At 41.6% G+C, this 21,182-nt stretch overlaps 2 protein-coding genes across 2 annotated transcripts; one reads left to right on the plus strand and one right to left on the minus strand.

Moving 5' to 3' along the window:
• The first annotated feature begins 4,324 nt into the window (after window positions 1-4,324).
• LOC125967188 (phenazine biosynthesis-like domain-containing protein 1) lies at window positions 4,325-7,240 on the plus strand. The gene is made up of 9 exons (XM_049717982.2): window positions 4,325-4,818; window positions 4,916-5,015; window positions 5,342-5,440; window positions 5,653-5,762; window positions 5,845-6,029; window positions 6,180-6,271; window positions 6,541-6,624; window positions 6,753-6,815; window positions 6,905-7,240. The coding sequence occupies exons 1-9, from the start codon at window positions 4,735-4,737 to the stop codon at window positions 7,015-7,017; spliced, it is 930 nt and encodes a 309-aa protein (XP_049573939.1). The 5' UTR covers window positions 4,325-4,734; the 3' UTR covers window positions 7,018-7,240.
• Window positions 7,038-16,246, minus strand: dna2 (DNA replication helicase/nuclease 2). Its single transcript, XM_049717981.2, has 25 exons — window positions 15,545-16,246; window positions 15,325-15,375; window positions 14,133-14,784; window positions 13,947-14,055; window positions 13,650-13,799; window positions 13,384-13,567; window positions 13,009-13,157; window positions 12,811-12,933; window positions 12,473-12,719; window positions 11,981-12,095; window positions 11,383-11,539; window positions 11,120-11,299; window positions 10,730-10,966; window positions 10,524-10,637; window positions 10,341-10,450; window positions 10,133-10,242; window positions 9,921-10,049; window positions 9,765-9,857; window positions 9,501-9,694; window positions 9,282-9,371; window positions 8,926-9,139; window positions 8,766-8,855; window positions 8,497-8,682; window positions 8,275-8,424; window positions 7,038-7,674 (listed from the first exon to the last, which is right to left on the minus strand). The coding sequence occupies exons 1-25, from the start codon at window positions 15,572-15,574 to the stop codon at window positions 7,624-7,626; spliced, it is 3,915 nt and encodes a 1,304-aa protein (XP_049573938.1). The 5' UTR covers window positions 15,575-16,246; the 3' UTR covers window positions 7,038-7,623.
• Between the last annotated feature and the right edge of the window lie 4,936 nt (window positions 16,247-21,182).

The raw sequence follows: 21,182 nt of genomic DNA on the forward strand, positions 1-21,182 counted from the left end.
GTTAGAGCTAGGGTTAGAGCTGGGTTTAGGGTTAGAGCTAGGGTTAGGATTAGAGCTAGGCTTGGGGTTAGGGTTAGAGTTAGAGTGAGGGTTAGGGTTAGAGCTAGGGTTAGGGTTTCAGCTAGGCTTAGGGTTAGATTTAGACCTAGGGTTAGGGTTCTTTTTTTTTGTTTTTTTTTTAATTAAAAAAAAACTACCATACACGGTAGTTTTTTTTTTAAACTACCATTTATGGTAGTTTTTTTTTTAAAAATGGTAATGCTTTTTCCAAGTATGGTAGTTTTTTTAAAAAAAAATGGTAACATTTTTTTTTAAACTAATATATGGTAGTTTTTTTTAAAAAAAAAAATGAAAACGCTTTTTTTTGGAAAAAAAAATAAAAATAAACTACCATACATGGTAGTTTAAAAAACTAAAAAAAAACTACCGTGTATGGTTGGAAAAAAAATAAAAATAAACTACCATACATGGTAGTTTAAAAAACTAAACATACACGGTAGTTTTTTTTTGGAATAAAAACCAAAAAAAAAAAACGAACCCTAATCCTAACCCTAGCTCTAACCCTAACCCCAGCTCTAAACCTAACCTTAGCTCTAACCCTAACCCCAGCTCTAACCCTAGCCCTAGCTCTAACCCTAACCCTCACTCTAACCCTAACCCTAGCTCTAACTCTAACTCTAACCCTAACCCCAAGCCTAGCTCTAATCCTAACCCTAGCTCTAACCCTAACCCTAGCTCTAACCCTCACTCTAACTCTAACCCTAACCCTAAGCCTAGCTGTAACCCTAACCCTAGCTCTAACCCTAACCCTCACTCTAACTCTAACCCTAAACCTAGCTCTAACCTAACCCTAACCCCAAGCCTAGCTCTAATCCTAACCCTAGCTCTAACCCTAACCCCAGCTCTAAACCTAACCCTAGCTCTAACCCTAACCCCAGCTCTAACCCTAACCCTAACCCCAGCTCTAATCCTAACCCTAGCTCTAACCCTAACCCTACCTCTAACTCTTACCCTAACCCTAAGCCTAGCTCTAACCCTAACCCTAGCTCTAACCCTAACCCTCACTCTAACCCCAACCCCAGCTCTAACCCTAACCCTAGCTCTAACTCTAACCCTAACCCTAAACCTAGCTGTAACCCTAACCCTAGATCTAACCCTCACTCTAACTCTAACCCTAACCCTAGCTGTAACCCTAACCCTAGCTCTAACCCTAACCCTCACTCTAACCCTAACCCTGGCTCTAACTAACCCTAACCCCAAGCCTAGCTCTAATCCTAACCCTAGCTCTAACCCTAACCCTAGCTCTAACCCTAACCCTCGCTCTAACCCTAACCCCAGCTCTAACCCTAGCTCTAACCCTAGCTCTAACTCTAACCCTAACCGTAAGCCTAGCTGTAACCCTAACCCTAGCTCTAATCCTCACTCTAACTCTAACCCTAAGCCTACCTCTAACCCTAACCCTAGCTCTAACCCTAACCCTCACTCTAACTCTAACCCTAACCCTAGCTCTAACTCTAACCCTAACCCCAAGCCTAGCTCTAATCCTAACCCTAGCTCTAACCCTAACCCCAGCTCTAAACCTAACCCTAGCTCTAACCCTAACCCCAGCTCTAACCCTAGCTCTAACCCTAACACTAGCTCTAACTCTTACCCTCATCCTAGCTCTAACCCTAACCCTAGCTCTAACTCTTACCCTAACCCTAAGCCTAGCTCTAACCCTAACCCTAGCTCTAACCCTAACCCTCGCTCTAACCCTAACCCCAGCTCTAACCCTAGCTCTAACCCTAACCCTAGCTCTAACTCTAACCCTAACCCTAAGCCTAGCTGTAACCCTAACCCTAGCTCTAACCCTCACTCTAACTCTAACCCTAACCCTAGCTCTAACCCTAACCCTAGCTCTAATCCTAACCCTAGCTCTAACCCTAACCCCAGCTCTAAACCTAACCCTAGCTCTAACCCTAACCCCAGCTCTAACCCTAGCTCTAACCCTAACCCTAGCTCTAACCCTACCCCTAGCTCTAACTCTTACCCTAACCCTAAGCCTAGCTCTAACCCTAATCCTAGCTCTAACCCTAACTCTCGCTCTAACCCTAACCCCAGCTCTAACCCTAGCTCTAACCCTAGCTCTAACCCTAACTCTAAGCCTAGCTGTAACCCTAACCCTAGCTCTAACCCTAACCCTCACTCTAACTCTAACTCTAGCTCTAACTCTCACCCTAACCCCAAGCCTAGCTCTAATCCTAACCCTAGCTCTAACCCTAACCCCAGCTCTAACCCTAGCTCTTACCCTCACTCTAACCCTAACCCTAAGCCTAGCTGTAACCCTAACCCTAGCTCTAACCCTAACCCTCACTCTAACTCTAACCCTAACCCTAGCTCTAACTCTAACCCTAACCCCAAGCCTAGCTCTAATCCTAACCCTAGCTCTAACCCTAACCCTCGCTCTAACACTAACCCTAACCCTAACCCCAGCTCTAAACCTAACCCTAGCTCTAACCCTAACCCCAGCTCTAACCCTAGCTCTAACCCTAACCCCAGCTCTAACCCTAACCCTAGCTCTAACCCTAGCTCTAACTCTTACCCTAACCCTAGCTCTAACCCTAACCCTAGCTCTAACCCTAACCCTAGCTCTAACCCTAAGCCTAGCTCTAACCCTAACCCTCGCACTAACTCTTACCCTAAGCCTAGCTCTAACCCTAACCCTAGCTCTAACTGTAACCCTAACCCCAAGCCTAGCTCTAATCCTAACCCTAGCTCTAACCCTAACCCCACTTCTAACCCTAGCTCTAACCTTAACCCTAGCTCTAATTCTAACCCTAAGCCTAGCTCTAACCCTAACCCTAGCTCTAACCCTAAGCCTAGCTCTAACCCTCGCACTAACTCTAACCCTAAGCCTAGCTCTAACCCTAGCTCTCACCCTAACCCTAACCCTACCTCTAATCCTACCCCTAACCCTACACTAGCTCTAAACCTAATTCTAGCTCTAACCCTAACTCTAAGGAAGTGTATGGTTATATGGTTACACGAGCAACTGTGTTGCAAATTTTCTATGATAAAATTTTTTTGGTCCCACTGAGATTCGAACCGAGGTGGCTGGGGTGAAAGCCCAGAGCACTAACCACTACCCTATGGAAGCCTTGCTTTCAGTGCATGGAACACGTATGGTTTTATGGAGCAGCTCACAAGCGACTATATCAGTGAAGACAAGTTTTAACATAAATGTTTATTAAAAATAATAATATTAAAAGCAAATTTCAAACCAGCAATCTAATGTGAAATTGCAGTAGATATATTGGCTAACAATATTTAGGCGTTTGCACGTTATTTAAAAACGACTATAAGTGTTATACTACGATACAAGTGTTTACCAGCTCAGTGGCCTAAGAGGAGAGTGTCCGCCCTGAGATTGGGAGGTTGTGGGTTCAAACCCCTGCCGAGTCATACCAGTGACTATAACAATGGTACCCATTTCTTCCCTGCTTGGCACTCAGTGTAAGGGGTTGAAATGGGGCCCCCCCTGCTGCTCACGATCATTGGGACTTTTGGCACTCGGGTGTCCAAGTCCAGTCCTCGAGGGCCACATTCCTCCATGTTTTCCAAGTTTCCCTCGTTAAACACACCTGATTCAAATGATCAGTTCATCCTCACGTTCTGCATTAAACATCCTTAATGTCGACATTTGTTATTTTGGGGGACACCAACTCCTATAACAACGTAAAACACATATTGTCATATAAAGCAGTTAACCAAATATCTGATTTTTATTGGCGAATATAAAAACAAGGAATAAAACACCAGACAAGTGTTAACATAAATGTTTATTTTAAAAAAATAATGATATTAAATGTAAATTTCAAACCAGCAATCTAATGTGAAATTGCAGTAGATATATTGGATAACAATATTTAGGCGTATATATGGATACACGTTATTTAAAAACTACTATAAGCGTTATAAAATCAAGATTACCCAAAGAGAAGCATAATCTCCCCGTTGTTGCATAACGGCGCATCCCTTCATGCAATAAAGTTAGCCATTAGCATGGAGAAAACGTGCATAAAAGAAGTGGTGTTTCAGTGAGTGGTTCTTTCTTTCCTTGGCAAATCGTAAATCGACATTCTGGCTTACACAGTTCACGCCAGGAGGGAGACGCAACACGTTCACTGACTGATCCGTTGATGCACGGGGGGAAGGAAGGCTAATGATTAACTCGTTCGCGAACGGGAAAGTCAGGATTCGTTCCCTCACTGATCCGTTCTCGCGATGAACTGGAAATGCAAATCACTGACTCGTTCACTGCAACGCAATTCGCTACTCGTTCGTGAACGGGAAATTACGTCATTTTCTTCTTCGTTTTGATTTACGGCGAGGTGGCACCAGCTTTAATGCGCATTACCGACACCTACTGGTTGAAGTCATATGAACTGAAAAAAGAACCAATCACTTTAGGAAGTGATTCGTTCACTCTCGTTCAATGAAAATAAATCGTTCTTTTGAACGAATCGTTCACTCACGAGCCAATACTACAGAAAAGAGCATGTACATCAGCTTTGTTTTCAACTTAACAAGTCAAAATTCCACACTTGGTAAATTACGAGAAGACAGGGGCCATGAGAAAATTATTTAATATGTCCAATGTTCTTTGTGCATGTGACAGACACCCCTGACTAGTGAGACCAAACAGCCCAGGTCAAAGTCCAAGTAAACATAAAAGGGTTGGATCGGTTTTGCACAATGGAGATTCCCATTTTTATAGTGGATGCCTTTACCAATTTGCCATTTAAAGGGAACCCAGCAGCTGTTTGTCTTTTAAATCATGTGAGTGGCATTATGATAGAAAATTAGATTTTTGATCATATGATTGATTTTAGTTTTGTGCGACAGTTGTAGAATTTCAGTTCTTTTTTGCTGTTAGGAGCTGCGCGATGAATTGTACCAGAAGATAGCAGCAGAGATAAACTTATCAGAGACGGCCTTCATCACCGCTGACAAGCCTTCTGTGGATTTCACAAAGGGTCAGATGCAAAAATTGTTTCCTTGAAAACACAACATGAATGAATGACTTCACAGGCACAGATTAGCATTTGGCAACAAAATAACAAAAATACATCATGAATCATGGCTCAAGATTTGGTTATGCATTTGCTGTCGTTTATTAATTATTTAAAAGTAAATATGTCAATGTAATCTGTGCATGATATGCCAAAAGACAACACATATGTAAACTTAATGAATTAATTGATGAATTAGCTCTGCTCGTCAATCATACTGGCACGTTAATTTTTTTTAACGCGCCAGTATGATTAATTTCTAGTATTCAATGATGTTTCTTTTTGGACAGGTTCGAGGTTCAATCTCCGTTGGTTCACACCGACCACAGAGGTCAATTTGTGCGGTCACGCCACTCTGGCTTCTGCTGCCGTGCTCTTCAAGCACAAACGTAAGATACTTTTCCCCCGCACATTGCCAACTTGAGCCTTCCTTCACATCAAGCACACACCATTAGTGACACTTGCGCAGTGGGCAGCTTTCCAGCACCCACAACAACATATCTGAATTAGCTGCTCTTTGCTGGTCATAAAAATGATCCAATAGCACTGACATTATTACATTGTCTTAGAATTATTGTTGGGATATTTTTTGCCCTTTCAGAAAATATGAATTCTACTGTGGTGTTTGAGACCAGAAGTGGTGATCTGTCTGTTGTACAGCAGGGAGAGGATTTAGTGATGGATTTTCCCCTCAACCCACCCACCAAGCAGGTACACTATTGGAAAAGATCATTGTAATTTCAGAAAATGGATAGATGGAAGTTTAATGGAATATATTATTTCTTTACTTTAGGTTCCTGATCAATTTACAGAGCTTATCATGGTGAGTAAAACAAACATCTGTCACTGTAGTTTTCTTTTAGGTGTGTTCATGTTGTGTGTCCTTCAGGCTTCAGTCGGAGACCACCCAGTCCAGGATGTTTACTTTAACGCCAACACTAAAAAACTGCTGCTCCGACTGGAGGACACCTGCGACAGGTTCCAATCTACACACACTCACGCAAACGCTGTCTCTGCAATAAACCAGACTGAGCAACATCCATAAAAAATGCTTGAAGTTCTGGTATTGCTTAAGTAGCAGAGTTAATACGGTTGGTGCATATTGAAGACACCAATATGTGCTTCCAGGTCAGTGCTCACTGGTCTTCAAGTCAAACCCGATGCTCTGTTAAGCAGCGACAAGAGCGGACGAGTCAAAGGCCTCATAGTCACCATGAAAGGTATCTTTAATCTGTTAACCTGACCTGTTGTCTTTTATCTTTTACTTGGTAAAAGATGCTAATCACAGTCTCAGATTGTACAAATAGCATGTGGCTGAATTTAAAAGGTGTGCTGGAGATCAGTGAGTTGTTGCATTAAACAAACAATCAAGTCCATATAAACTGTCTGCCAGTTTGTTTTTAATAGTCACCAGAGGATTGCAAACTCTTTGAAAGCATTAAGTATGGTCATCTTCTCTATTGTAAAATCCACGTTTGCTTGATTTAAGGGTCTCCAGATTGCCAGCCAAGCTATGACTTCTACTCCAGATATTTTTCCCCTTGGAATGGAATTCCGGAGGATCCCGTCTGCGGTTAGGATTCTTGTTACTACAATATACACTTGTCATGATTGCTGCCAGACTTCATCTTTGACTTTTTACAGTGTGTATTCAAAGATGTCTAGTGTTCTATAAAATGACACCTACTTTTGCATTTGCAGGTTCTGCACACACCGTACTGGCAAGTTACTGGTCCGAAGAACTGGGAAAGAAGAAAATGCTTGGTCATTAATTGAACAAAAGTTATTTCACATATATGGTCGTCACCTCACCGTGTTGACGTTAACTTCTTTCTTCATCCTGGTGTGTGTAGCGTTCCAGTGTTCTGGACGAGGTGGAGAGCTGCAGCTCGAGCTGAGAGAAGATGGAAGACTCAACATTGCGGGGAAGAGCGTCACTGTGCTGCAGGGAACAATCACACTGTAGACACCTGCAGAGACCTGAGGTCATATTTTACCAAGAATTTTATTATTCAAATAGGTGACAAAAAAGACAAAAGCACAGATAGAATTACAGACGATCCAATTATACAAAAATGGGCAGAAAGTTTAAAAAAAAAACATTTGCAGAATTACATTGTCAGTAATCTTAATTATCATCACATTAGATGTTCGACTTAATCTAATTAAACCTTCAAGTTGAACCCAAAGCATGTCAGTTCTTATTGCCCTTCCTCTTTAGCATCTAGTCCCTTCAAATTTCATATGTACCATTTAAATGACCGAAATTAAATTATACAGTTACAGTACAACACGTTTTTACAGATGAGTGTGTTTCACTCAAATGTTTCAAGTATGAAATAGTGTCAGGTTGACGGGGGTAATCACATTGTAACGATAAAAAAAGAATAATTACATTACCCAGTTAAATTAGTTGACTAAAAACCCCACAATGATTCACGATTGTGAGCACAAATATATACCATGTACGATATCTTTTTTAATTTATTGAAGATGCAAGGTACTGTAAAGACATCTGTTGCTGCACTGTGACCGGCGAGGCGGCATTCGATTGCTGCTGACGTCGAGGTGATCACAGAAGCATCATGGGAAAGGCTTTGTGGGCCGACGGAGGGAGCTGGATTATGTGACGTTAGTTAAGGAGGGTCAAGACAGCAGAAAGAATGGACATCTTTGAAATTACAATTGCATGGATGGAGGTTTTGCATTTTGATTAGATCAAACTTGCTGGATTCACGATGAATCTACAATGAACAGATCATGGTTATAATCAACTAATAGCTTATGAATTTATGGGTCTGTCTCATACACAAATTTGAATTAATGAGAAATAGAATTAATTTCAAGTACTCTTATACCGTAAACCCAAAACCAGGGAATTATAGTCTCGAAAGAAACAAGGAACCAAGATTACAGTAAAGAAAAAAAAATGCCAATAAAGTCTGGTGTTTCTTACTGCTATTGTTTATGCACATACGAAATAGAATAAATAAGCGTAATAAATGTTGGTGCTTTTGGGATGGCAGTAGCTCATTTATAAGGACTGAAGTGATCAATTCTGGAGGACCCATGTTGAGATTTTCAGTACTATTCCAAAAACCATTATGAACAATAATAAAACTATGACAAATGCTTTGCTCATGAACGCAAACGCTAACTATGGCGGGGTGGCAAACAACCAACTAAAAAGCAAACAAACTGTTCTCAGAGAGAGGACAAAGGATATCATGTTCTCCTGCTCCAGATGAGAAAGTAGTTTCTCAATGGGGTTGTATCGTCTGAGCGTGGACGCAGAGCCCACCATGAGCAGCTTGTGTTTGGCCCTGGTGATGGCAACGTTCAGGCGGCGCCAGTCCTTCAACAGCTCTCCCAGCTGGGAAGCAACAAAAACGGGTCAGCTCAACGGTCACCTCTGCCCAAAAGAGGCGTCCCGATGGAAACATACGTTTTCTTCTTCAGTGGTACTCCTGACGAATGAGAGCACGATGACACTCTTGTCCCGCCCTTGATATTTGTCGACCGTGTTCACCTCCACGCCGCCAAACGCAGATGACTTCAGCAGAGTTGAGACAGTCTTCAGTTGTTGTCTGTAGGGGGCGATGACGCCTATGTCACTGGCCTTACAACCGGCCTGAGAGAGAGAAATGCAACCCAGGTTTGGTCAAGAGAAGAATTAATTGAGCTGCTTTATCATCATGTGACCTGCATGCTTACCTTTATCAATAGTGACAAAAGGAGGTGAATGATGGCCGCCTCAGTGTGATTGCTTATACCTCCTTGTACCATCGACTCCAAAGCTGGCACCTTTTGGGAAAGAGGCCATCTTTGAACTGGGTAATATTATAACAGGACGCGAGGCGTATTCCCGACATACCACCGAGCAATCCAGGAAGCAAACAGGTTTGCTGGGTAACAACACGACCCGTATCCACTCCAGATCCTCCTGGAGGCGCACGTCAGGTAGAAAACCGAGCTCCGACAGGACAGACGTCAGCGAGGGCAGCGAGAGGAGAGCCGATGCTGTCCTCTCCGAGCCGCACTCCAAGCGGCCGTCATACATCAAACAGTTACTCAGGGACATGATCTGCCTGGAAGCAGGAAATACAGCCGCTTGGATTAGTAGTTGAAAGAACTTGAATCTGTGGTGACAGTCACAGTTCATTTACGTTTTTACAATGGCTGTGAAGACAACAGATCAAAGTGACGCTGCAGGCAAGAGGTAAGGTGTACCTGTTCATGCGGTACTGGACATTGAGGTGGACCACAGCTTCGTTATGGCACTCGAGTCGTTTGAACAGACTCTCATCCATCCCTCGCGACCTGGTAAAAAAACAAAAACGGCTATTTCTAAGCTTAAGAAGTAGTTTCCAATGATTCTCAGAGTTTCCCTTTTTGAATTGAAAGAATGTAGTGAGACAAAAAAGGTGGTGGTCCTTTTAAAAACAGTACCTTGCTTCCTGATGACCCACAATTGGGGGCAGTTGCTGGTGGTCGCCAACCAGGACAAACCTGTTGGCGTAGAACAGCGGGCCCAAGCAGATGGGCTGGCTGATCTGCGACGCTTCATCCACAATGCAGAAGTCAAAGCGCCGTCTTGTGAAAATGGGATGTTTGATGCTCATGCAAGTTGTTCCCACTACCAGCTAGGGGGAAAAAAAATCTCATCAGCTTAAAGCTCAGCAATACTGGCGAGAGAAAATCAAAGTGGCTAACCTCTTTGTTATAAAGCTGCTCCAGTTCTGACAATGTGTGGACTCCTTTCTTCCTGACGCTTTCCTCCGTGTATGGAAGGATGTCAGGGTGAACCTGGGGAGAGGAAAAATCTGTTATGACATTTTGATCAATGTACTATTGTACAGTAAAGCCAACCTTCTGCCCTTGGCCAAGACGCAGGAAGCCAATTTGGAAGCGCTTCAGCTTCAAAAGGATGTTGTCGACAGCAGAGTGGGTGTAGCTGGTTAGCAACACGCTAAAGCCGCACGCGTGCAAGATGCGAACCTGCAAGGAAAAGAAGTCACGTGATTGTGATGCTCGCGGTAAGGTATTATTTTTCATGTTTTTAAGAGGGTTCATAAAGATACCAGGGTGCAGATGGTGGTGGTTTTGCCTGTGCCGGGCATGCCGACAATCAGTGTGTAGTCTTTAGACAACAGCACCTTTTTCATGGCCTGTTTCTGGGGCTTGTTGAGACCTGTCAATGTTAAATCACACACAGTACATTTATAAAAAAAATCTGTTTATATGTTATTTTAGAATATGTTCATCCATCGAGAACGCAGGCAAGAAAACCTTTGAGGATGTTTGCCACCGTGTCTTTGGCTTCTCTGGGTAGGACATCACTAAGATTGAAAATAAACTCCGGAGAACGATGATCCACAACCAACTCCCTCAGACGATTACTGCGCAAACAAAAAAACGTTTCAGGAAACAAGTCAGGTGAAACAAAATGTACTGCAAAATACACAAATCTACCTGTCTTGACTGCTTTCCATCAGCCTGGAGAGATTGGTGAGATGAGTGCTGAGACCCATCACTCCTTCGTCAGCATCCAATCGAAACGTTTCCTCGATGAGCTTTGACAGATCCCTGCGACAGACAATCGACTCTTATTTGACTGGAGGCCATACTGGAACAATATGTACTCAAAGATAGAGATAGACACACAGATATGTCCTCACCTGTCCAAGGTACAACTGATGGAAGTCCTGCTTACATCACAGAGGTAGCCTGTTGCCAGGGCGATAAAACGACCTCGCTGGTCGCTAAGGACGACGCGATCCCCGCTGGCCAGGCCGCAACCGCTTGAATCGTGCGTCTCGTTCCCCCGCTGGAAATGATGAAGGAAAACACCCGATGGCAGCACACTTGCAGAACCGATCAGATGAAGGTTCCCGATGCAACTTCCTTTCTTCTCGCTGGGGGAAGGTAATTAGGAGTTTAATCCAATATGCCAGTCCACTGTCATCCATCATTAATGGAAAGTAAAGTACAGAGAAAACCTTGGGGACTTCTGCTCTTTTTGTGTTCCCTTGTTTTTTAACATCGTGACAACAGAGAAGCCTTGTTACCTTTCCTCGGGCGTCTGAAGCCACACACGCTTTCGGCCATTCCGGGCCTCCATGCTGGCAGCCTCGAGGCTGCACAGCAGCAGCCAGTGGGCGAAATAATCCAAGTGCGTGCCAGTCAGGTGACCTATCTCCAGTTGCATAAAGTCATCACTGAGATCTGTGGATGTGCCTTCCACCACCCTGGTGAACAGACGACAATGAAGTCATCCAAGATAGATGGAGAAGAATTTTGTAACTTTGCAAGTATGCATGTACTGGTGTACCTTTCATACAGAGCACAGTTTCTTCTTTGAGGGCAATAATGGCAGGTCTTTTTGTCCATCACCATGTCAGGAAGTCGGGCCAAGCGACTTCCTTCCACGCCCTTCTGCACGCAGTTGTGGACATAATGGACCATGGTGTTCCTCAGCTTCAGCAATTCTATAGTGAACAAAAACGAATGATGCTTTTTCCAGCCTCGCCTACCTCAAGGAGTTTTAGTAGGATCAGACATTTTGTAATTTTCAAGCCTCGTATTGGGGCAGCCACGGTCAAGTGGTTAAGACGGCTTGCTGCCTGCCCTGCGGTGATCTCGATTCAAATCATTGACTGGAAGAAAATTGCAAGCATGAAATGTCAGCTTAGTTGAGTGTTGACAAAGCTCGAGAGGAAGTGGCAATTTGCCGTTGACCTCCAACATCCCTTGGCCCAAGGCTATGGTGTAATTGAGCAAAACATACCTTGCCTGAACATTGTCTGCTTGCAATGGATTCTTTTTAAAAATGGAATACATTTGGGGACTAACCGTATATAAAATGGAATGTGTTCAACAGACAATCTTAATTTTTGGGGTGAAATAGTGGGTCACGTCACATACAGTACCTCTACGGTCCATGTGGCTGGCCACAACAGGATGCAGTTTTCCAGTCTTCAGGTAAAGCAGGAAACCGGCTGCGGGATTGTATCTCTCCAACGTCATCAGCGTGTACAGAATCACCTTGGCACAGACAAGACTCGACATGACTCTTTTGAAATCACTACTGTATCAAACACCAAATGGAATCATGAACACTATCGGTACACCTGCCCTTTACTCATACGGGGAGTGAAATTTGTCTCCTTTGGAGCACTGAAAGCTTCCACTTTTATCTCGAGTATCTCTGTGGGAATTTGCGAGGTCAGATGAACTCCTAATCTCCGCTTATGTTTCTAAGGGTAATTATTTCTTTTCAGAAACACAAAAACATCTCTTTTTTTTCCTAGCATGGGAGATCCTGACAGCTGTCACACAATGATCACCAAATCTGGCAGGAGGGCAGAACTCTACTTGGCATCAACCCACTAATGTTTCAAAACCAAACAATTTCTACCAACCTGACTGCGATGTTCTATCGAGTTCGACTCCCTTCCAGTTTTCAGCTCCAAGGGGATAGTCATCACTTCAGAAGATTTTTGGCTAACGTTTGGGGTCCTATGGATTCGAACCCGTGCCGTCAAATCAATCTTGCCTTTGAGGCCGAATCGCGGCGACCACACGTTCTCTTCGATGTCGGCCAACTCTGCAATCGTAGCAGTGGCGGAGTCATGTGTTCTTCCTGCTACCACCCCGCTATTTCTTGGGCTGAAGTCACAACAACAAAAAATTCAACAAATTTAAAAGGGAAACCAAGCATTTTAAAATAAAGGAAATGTTTTTATTGTTGCATAGTCACATTTTGAGGCTGATGACTTTTGATGTTGGCGAGTTGAGGTATTCCTTTGCCCAGAGCTCCAATGAGGGCAGGTAATCATGCAGCTCCTGCTTCATCTCATTTTGGGTTACACCCAAACTGTACCTAGACACATCAAAGTGAGACTTTTCTATTTCATGCAATACTTTTGTAGGCCGGGGGGAAAAAAAAAAAACTTACATGTCCCCAAGGTACTGGGGACTGTGCAGAGCCTCCTCAGCCATGGTCAACAAAGTGCCCAGAGAGAAATCTTTCGCTGTGGCTGCTCTCTGGAACACTTCGTGGACGATGGTGCCGTTCAGCATCTGCTTGGAGCCGCCATCAAAACTCTACTTGCCCCAATAAAGCAGCAGAGGACAAGATACAGTAGAGAGCAAAGAGTGTGATTAAAACATCAAAATCGTGGGGTGCCAACCTGATTTGGCCTGTCAAATAATTTTATGTAATCAACCAAAGCTTGAAATTAATACAATTCTCGTCTTCTTTCTAAATAATGTTAATTTGGAATAATAATAACAACAATAATATGAGTTCCAAAGTAAAATAAAATTTGACCTTAAACATCTCCCCAAGCACTGCCCGCCTCATACAGCGAATGGAGTTGGAGATGCTGGTGCCTGAAATGAGATAGTCTGGCAGTAAAACCAGCAGTCCGTGTTCTTGGTCCACCACCCAGGATCCAGCGTCAGCTTTGCCCTCCAGGTGGACCACGTCGCCGCAACCAACAGGCGTCATCTCCCTGGGGAAAAATAGGAAGGAAATGGAATTGTCAAAATCATTTTGGAAAGCTAAATGCGCAAGCGTGGTGGAGAACGCCCTACCACCCGTCTTTCAGCAGACACGTCTCAGTGGGTTGCAAAGATCTGGAGTGTGTGATGGTCAGGATTTTTTGATCAGGCCTCTCCTCCACGTTTAAAACCCAGTAGCGGTTGTTTAGACCTCCACAGAGGATCAGGTGATCTGGTAACTTCCTGCAGAGATAAACAAAATCACTGACTGGATACGATGATAAAACGTGACAAATATAACAAAAGTTGAATACGGAAAGAAAAAGTGGTGAAAATTGCACAGGGCGCTATTTTTACGAAGAACAGACTGTGGTGTCAACGCAGCATTACCAGGCTTTCTCCCTGGGGACAGGACATTCACTTGGCTCCATCTGCTGTGTGAACCAGCTTTCTTCCAGATCCTCCTCCATGGGAAATGCTGACGTGGTCCCATTTTCACCTTATTTATCAGAAAATAAAGAGTGTTATTGCATGTCAAACAAAACCATCAACAATTATTGAAGGAGCAGGGCTCACCTTCTGCTGGCTTCTCGTTGGATGATTTCAGTTTGTGATCGGGCACATCTGAAGACTCCAAAGCTGTTTTTGTCTCTTTCTCCACTGTGTCAGCCTCTTGTTCCTCTATATGCGTCTGTGCTGCAAGTGTGTCAATTTGTACATCAGGAGTATGCACATGGATCACTACGCTTTTGCTTTCTGTCTTCTTCTGCTCAATTATGGCAGTAAAAACAGTCTCGCTCCCATGTGTGTTTTCTTTCTTGGGGCTGTGTTCCAATGCGTTAGCAGTTCTTGGCCTCTTTGTTTCAGGGAGATCTTCAGGACTGAAGAACCTTTTGAATGAGCCACAGTTAATGCTTTCACTGTCTGACATTACACTCAGCCCTTTGGAGCGAGGACTTTGACAGACAGGGGACAAGTGGACAGGATTCCACAAAGTAGATGATTCTGTCTTTGGCTCAAGGCTCAGCACTTTAACGTCAGCAATCATCTGACTACTCGGGGTCTCGGGAACCTGGTCTGGAGAGGACGGGAGAAAGTTCTCGATATCACCAAGGACGCTTCTCTTTAAGGGAGAGTATACTTCATTGGGGACGACACCTCCATTTTGCACCTGCACATCCGTCTTGCAAAGCACAGAGCTCGTTCCTGGTGACTTAGGATGTAAAGCCTGAAAGCATGGTTAAAGACACAACCAATAATCAAACATAAAGGTCCTACAATATTTACTGTCCATGTACAACAGAGGCTTACTGGTGTTTCACAAAGCTTTTGACACAAGTAACCAGATGAACCGTGAGAGATATCGCTCACATCCAGCTAAATAAACATGTCAACAGAAAGTGGATGAATGCATAAAAAAGTATTTCATCGTTCCTTCAACAAGTAAAAATTCAGTTAAACTGAATGAGTATTGCTTGAACTTGTAAACTTTACAGAACACCTAAACCACAGGTGTCAAACTCAAGGCCCGGGGGCCAGATACGGCCCGCTACATCATTTTATGAGGCCCGCGAAGACAAATTGTGCATCAAATTCGTGTGTCATTACTAGAATTGCAAATTGTCTTCACTTTTAATATCTTTTTTTTTTTATTCGACCAGTTTTTACTCGTCTGATTTGAAAACGAGTAATTTGTCAGTTTAGGTCCTAAACTAACAATAAAAATTAATTTGTGTTGATGTTTCAGTATAAACACAGCATTATGCACCTTGTTTCCAGAGGTAAAGAAAGTAGAGATGGCTCTCTGTCCTGGTGACACCTGAGAGAGAATGAAATAGAATTCTGTTATGGATAGAAGTTTTCTATCACTAGGGAATGAGCATAGTAGCACCTATTTAGCACACGTCGCCTTTCTTTACAAAATCACTAATACACCAAGACGATTACAAGTGTGAGGTTAATATTGATAGCAGCAACGTCAAACTCACCTTGGGAAGTTTCAGCTTGGTTCTGTTCATGTTGGTCAAAGTAATCAAATACAGGTTGTGTAAGGGATCATCACAAACGGCTATTTCCTTGCTAAGTTTGGCACCATCGCTAACGTCCAGTCGGCGCCGGTTAACTTAGTACTTTTACCGACGACGCAATTCAAGAAAACGGAATCTTGTTGACGAGACTGAGTTTTGTTTTACATCGATATTTGTCATACTGCAGTTTGCTTTGGCGCGCCGTGTAAAATGATTTTCGCGCAATGGAAATGACGTCACATCAACTTCCGGTAACGTTTTTAAAATAATACTCAAGAATAAATTAAATGGATGAGTAAATAATGCACAAACAAAAGACACATGGTAGTGGTAGCAATATTAATAAAAAAAAATAGTACAGAGAAATATATATTAAGCAATGTTTATCTTATAAATGTTACTGCCTGTCTGAGGAAGACACTTTATATTCTCACGGATTGTCTCAACTCATTCAAAATTTCAAATATTTTCAAAATTCAGGACTTTTTACACATTTAAAAGATTCACATTTTTCCGCCTTTTCCACTGCCCCCACTGAATAAAATGTGACATTCAATTTGAAAAAAGCTCCTCATCTTCCAAGTTCATTCAGAAACTAAAACCCCACTGTATATTTTATTTGCATTTCACCATTCCAACTGGTCCCATCTCATGCAGCCCGCTGTAAAAAAAAAAAAAAAAAAAAACCTTGACATCTCTGCACCAGATGGTGCATAATCACGACAAGCATTAACCTTTAATGGCACAAATCAGCAAGGCTTCATTTTACAAGTGTTATGTCACTCTTTATAGGGCAAAGAACTATATTTGGAAAGTTAATTTGAACACTTAAGCATCCTAAGACAGTACAAGCAAAACATAACACCAGTTTGCCCATTTAAGAGATAATCGTGTTAATTAACTCAAACAAATTAACATAAATTTAGTTAAGCTCATTGATATATTTTATTTATATATTTGTTTATTTTATTTTATATTTTGTGGTTTGTCAGGGCTGCCACCTGTTAAATTGGCTGCAGGGAATGATTGCTCCTACATGTGCTCATGATGGATGTAAAGCATCACTAAGCGTCACTGTGGTAAAGGTCAAACACAATTTCTATATGTCCCATGTTGCTGGTTGACCTTTTGTTCAGATTTATTTTCCCGAATAGGAAATAATGTAAAGAATCAGGCCCAGAGCCAAGATGTCTCCATCGTTAACCTTAATTAACCTTACAAGTTATGTTGTAAGTTTAAACAAAAAGGCAAATGAGTTAGCCAGTGGTGTTTTTAAGCTGTACTGTAAAAAGGAAGAAAAAAAATAGAGAAACGAGAGAGCAAGCCATCAGGGGGACATATAGCAAGTTAGCCTTTAGTGTAAATGTACCTGTTAGATCTTTTGAACATACATATATAGTAGGTGATTTGAGCTATTCCATGTGTGTGTGTGCATGTGTGTGTCTGGCAGCACAGTGAGATACAGAGTCAAGAAGAGCAGATCTTATGATTAACTACCTCATTATTTTTGACACACAGTATAGTGAAAAAAATCCTCAGCATAAACCGAACATGACACAAGGTCTTCTAAATTGGTTTTCTTTTGATGCCAAAACAACTCCATCAGAATGACGTTTAATATAAGAATTAATATTGTAATTCCAGAGTACAAGTAAATAATTTGGCTTTTTTTTTTAATTGCTGTCAGTGTGAGAAAATTAAGCATGTAGTCACAGTCAATCAAGCCCTTGAAATTGCAGTTGGTTTAAAAGTGTTCAATTTGTACTTAACTCCAGGAAAGCAGCTTCCACACACAGCGCACATGTGTTTTCCGTAGGCTGCGTGAAGCAGCAGAAGCGGCGTGTCATTATGTGTTGTATGAGGCAAAGAATGGAGGAGTTAATTGTTTTCCAGCACCGACACACTCAGCTTGTCTGAGGGCTTGTGACACACACACACATACATGGTCGGGAGGCTATGAGTGGCCCCCCCGATCCTTTCCTGGGAAACTATTAATCTATGGTGTGGGTTGACTTGTACTGTAAGTGAAATTGAACTCCATGACTCCAGGAGCTTCCAGCCTACAATGTTCTCTGGTAAAAGGCCGTTTTTTTAAAGGGTAAGGAAAACTTCATCAGCCAGTGTTCATGTAGTCTGGCTACATGAAAGGCTATATTTAGGTTGTTTGCGCAAATTGCACAACTCTAATAAGTCATGTCTGTGTACTTATGAATACGTCAGCCATTGTTGGGTAGTAACAAGTATAAATAGATTTAATTGGACTGGGCAAAACCTTTTATGATAATACTATTTCAAATATGCATAAAATAAATCACGCTCACTTTAAATACAAATTCATTCACACAATACACTCTATCACATTTACATCTGTTGCGTGTGCCTTCGCCACCTGGAGGCAGTAGTATACAGACTTGTGCCTCACCTTCTCAGTAAGATGCGGTAAAAAAAAAATTCTTGCAGAGGATAAATAATGTATGCATGTGTATTGTGCAGAGATGCTATTCCTTAACCCATCTATGGTTAAGGAATGGGTTTAGCATAATGCTAAGCAGACATAAGGCAAAGCTATATGGTTGTCTTAAATAACTAATATTTAAGTGCCTTTGTTTAATTTGCATTCAGAGGTTCCAGCATGTGAGCACAAACCCAGCCAAGCCAATAAAAGGAGTCCCAATCACAGGTCTGATCAGATTTGAATTACCAAGTTCGTCATACTTTAATTAAAATGATCTGAAATTTATGTCGAATGAAAAAAGTTGACGGAGGAGAAAAGAGACTTCTCAGAGGGCATACATGTGCTCATACATATTTTATCGACATCAGAGATTGTTGCGAAAATGTGCGTTTAAAAAATGGATGTAATATTAGAACCGGACTGCTCTCCCCTGAGGACAAAATCAGCCGCCAAATGGAATCAGATTAATTTTACCCGGCTCAATATGCAAAGAAAGACTTTATAAAAGCTTCAGCTTCTAATTGTCCGTGTTTCATTTCCATGTATACTCTGCTCAATGTCAAATGTCTTGCTTCACGTTTTTTTCTTTTTATACAGAATACTTATTACAAAGATCCTAAATCAGATCATTAATATTTGATGTCCGTTCCAATTAACTTACAGGGACTTAATTTACAGGGTCTTTAATAGCAGACAGTTGTGCTCAGACAGTCTGCACATGGTGACCAAGAAAGACGAATGGATTGGCGAGGATACAGAGCAAACAGTAAAACAACTGCTAAATTGTAGTGGCACTATGTTGTGTATTTGTGTGTTTCCAAACAGTACGTGGAAACCCATTGATGCATTTCAACTTCAGTCCTTTCTTTACAACTTACTCCACAATTGATAACGGCTATACTTATTTTTGACTGCTATGAAAAAAATCATGAACCTTGTTTAGACCAGCATATACTGCTCTCAAGCATTTCTCAAGGCCATTTGGAACTGAGTTTTTCAAGAGCCAGCAAAGCTACTGGGCCTTAATCCAAGTGTTTTTTGATCATAGCTTTTAGTTTTTCTGGTTCGGTATTTTATTTTTCTGTACCATGATATTAGCCACACTGCACTCTCAGTAATAGGAGCTCTGTTTTACAGTCACTGCACTCGAGAGGGGGAAACTGAAAATGGGATTTCATTTATGAGCAGCTGTGTGGTAACAACTCAGGGATAAAATTTTAAACGGACCCCACATACTGGACAAAATCCATGCAATACGTGACCCCGCATATGATCATCTTTGCATATTATCTCCCTGGATAAACATACATTGAACAAAACAGTTTGAAAGTTGTATGTATTTGCATCAGTTTCATAAAAACAGAAATTATTTATGCACCGTGAGAGCTACAAAGCCAGCAAATGTGTGCTGTGCTTTCCTGGGGACATTAGGGCACGACAGTCTTGGCTGTACATTCACATTTTGTTTTCATGATGATGTTTAGAATGTCAAAAACATTGAAAATGTACTTTCTGATTACTGGATCTGGGGTGCTCAGTAGCTATCTGAAAATGTGTCTGTGAGAAAGACGCCATTGTTGTTTTTGAGCTGTCACAATGTATGGCCAATTGCTGAGTTATAAATAAATAAATAAATAAATAAATAAATAAATAAATAAATAAATAAATAGTATTATTTAAAATGAATGTATTGTCATACAATTTTGTCCAAGTAGAGAAAGAATAGGATAGTAAGAATTGCACTTTTTTTTTACTGAACACTTGACAAACATTTTAAAACTTGAATCACTTGAATTGTGAGTTTTAGGAACCTACAGGGGACCAAAAATTAATAAAGTCCATTTTTCAAGATAAATTTCCCCATAGGAAATCATGAAAAGTGAAATAATCTGTTGTGGGGGCAAATTGCGAACATCGTAAAATTTATTAAGTGAGCAGGCACTGTTTTTGTATCTGACATTTTAATGTTCATGCAGCAGTGATCTTACAGTTTTAGCCCATCTGCCTCACAGTGCTTGCAAAGACTTTTTATTCTCTAATTTAGTGAGTTATGCATCATGTTGCTTTAGCGTTATCGTTGTTTTTAGCATCAGCATCCAGTTTACTTCTTGTTCTTGATTTGGAAGAAAATCTTCAACTGTTTGAAATGAACACAACCAACACTTAAATAAAAGACCCAAAAGAGAAATCTTGCAATCTTCATTATGTACTGCTTGAGTACCTCCCATTATGGAAGATGAACTTATAGTCGCGGTACTTGCTTCGGTTGACAAACTATTATCGCTTAACGTTGAGTGGTACTCAACCAAAGCACACTTCAGTGACAGTTAATATAATTTCTCACTTGTGTGCTAAATAAAGTGTCTTCTAATTTATTTTCTCAAGGTTTCCATTTTCAGGCTCATTGGCCACCGCGTGCACGCCCAGCTGTGTGATTACAGTCTGTCCCTTCAGGCAGAAATTTTATACAATATAGACTGAGGATGCAACAATCTCATTTCTACCACTTTATGCATAACCTTATTTTGCCTCAAGAAATAATGTTTATTTGTTGACAGGTCTAGAAGTTTATTAGAAATGTGATTTTATTTTGCTCTTACTCTTGTGATATTCAATCCCTCCATTTGTTCATTGAGTGTTTTCCCTCTTGGTTAAATGCCAGCGTCAGACTACATTGATTAGTCGACTAATACGTATATGAGGGGAATAAAACGTTGGTCGTCAAGGCATAGTCATTTGTATGATAGATTCAAAACAACCACCTGGAAAATTGGGGGCATTGACCCCCCTGGGGTGCTCCTGTTAGCGTCTCGTATACCTCATGCAGTATGACCCCAGACATCAATCTCAAGAAATACAAATAATTAGGAGTGTTTATCACAACATGCAATTAAGTTGGGCACCAGACCTTGGCTCGAGGATAAAACCTTTGTAGGTTTGTATCGCCTTAAATTATAAACTGAACCATCCGGATGGCTGACAAATGCAGTTGAAGATTAAAAAAACAAAAACTCTCATTTCACATTAACGCAATAATTGTTATCACTTATTTCTAAAAGCGATGGGGCTTCTTTGTGCATCATTAGACCAGAACTAACAATAGCTGAAGTGTGTGCGTGTGTGCGGGGAATTCACATTGAGTTA

This window comes from Syngnathus scovelli, chromosome 4 (assembly GCF_024217435.2).
Source record: "Syngnathus scovelli strain Florida chromosome 4, RoL_Ssco_1.2, whole genome shotgun sequence".
NCBI classification, from domain to species: domain Eukaryota; kingdom Metazoa; phylum Chordata; class Actinopteri; order Syngnathiformes; family Syngnathidae; genus Syngnathus; species Syngnathus scovelli.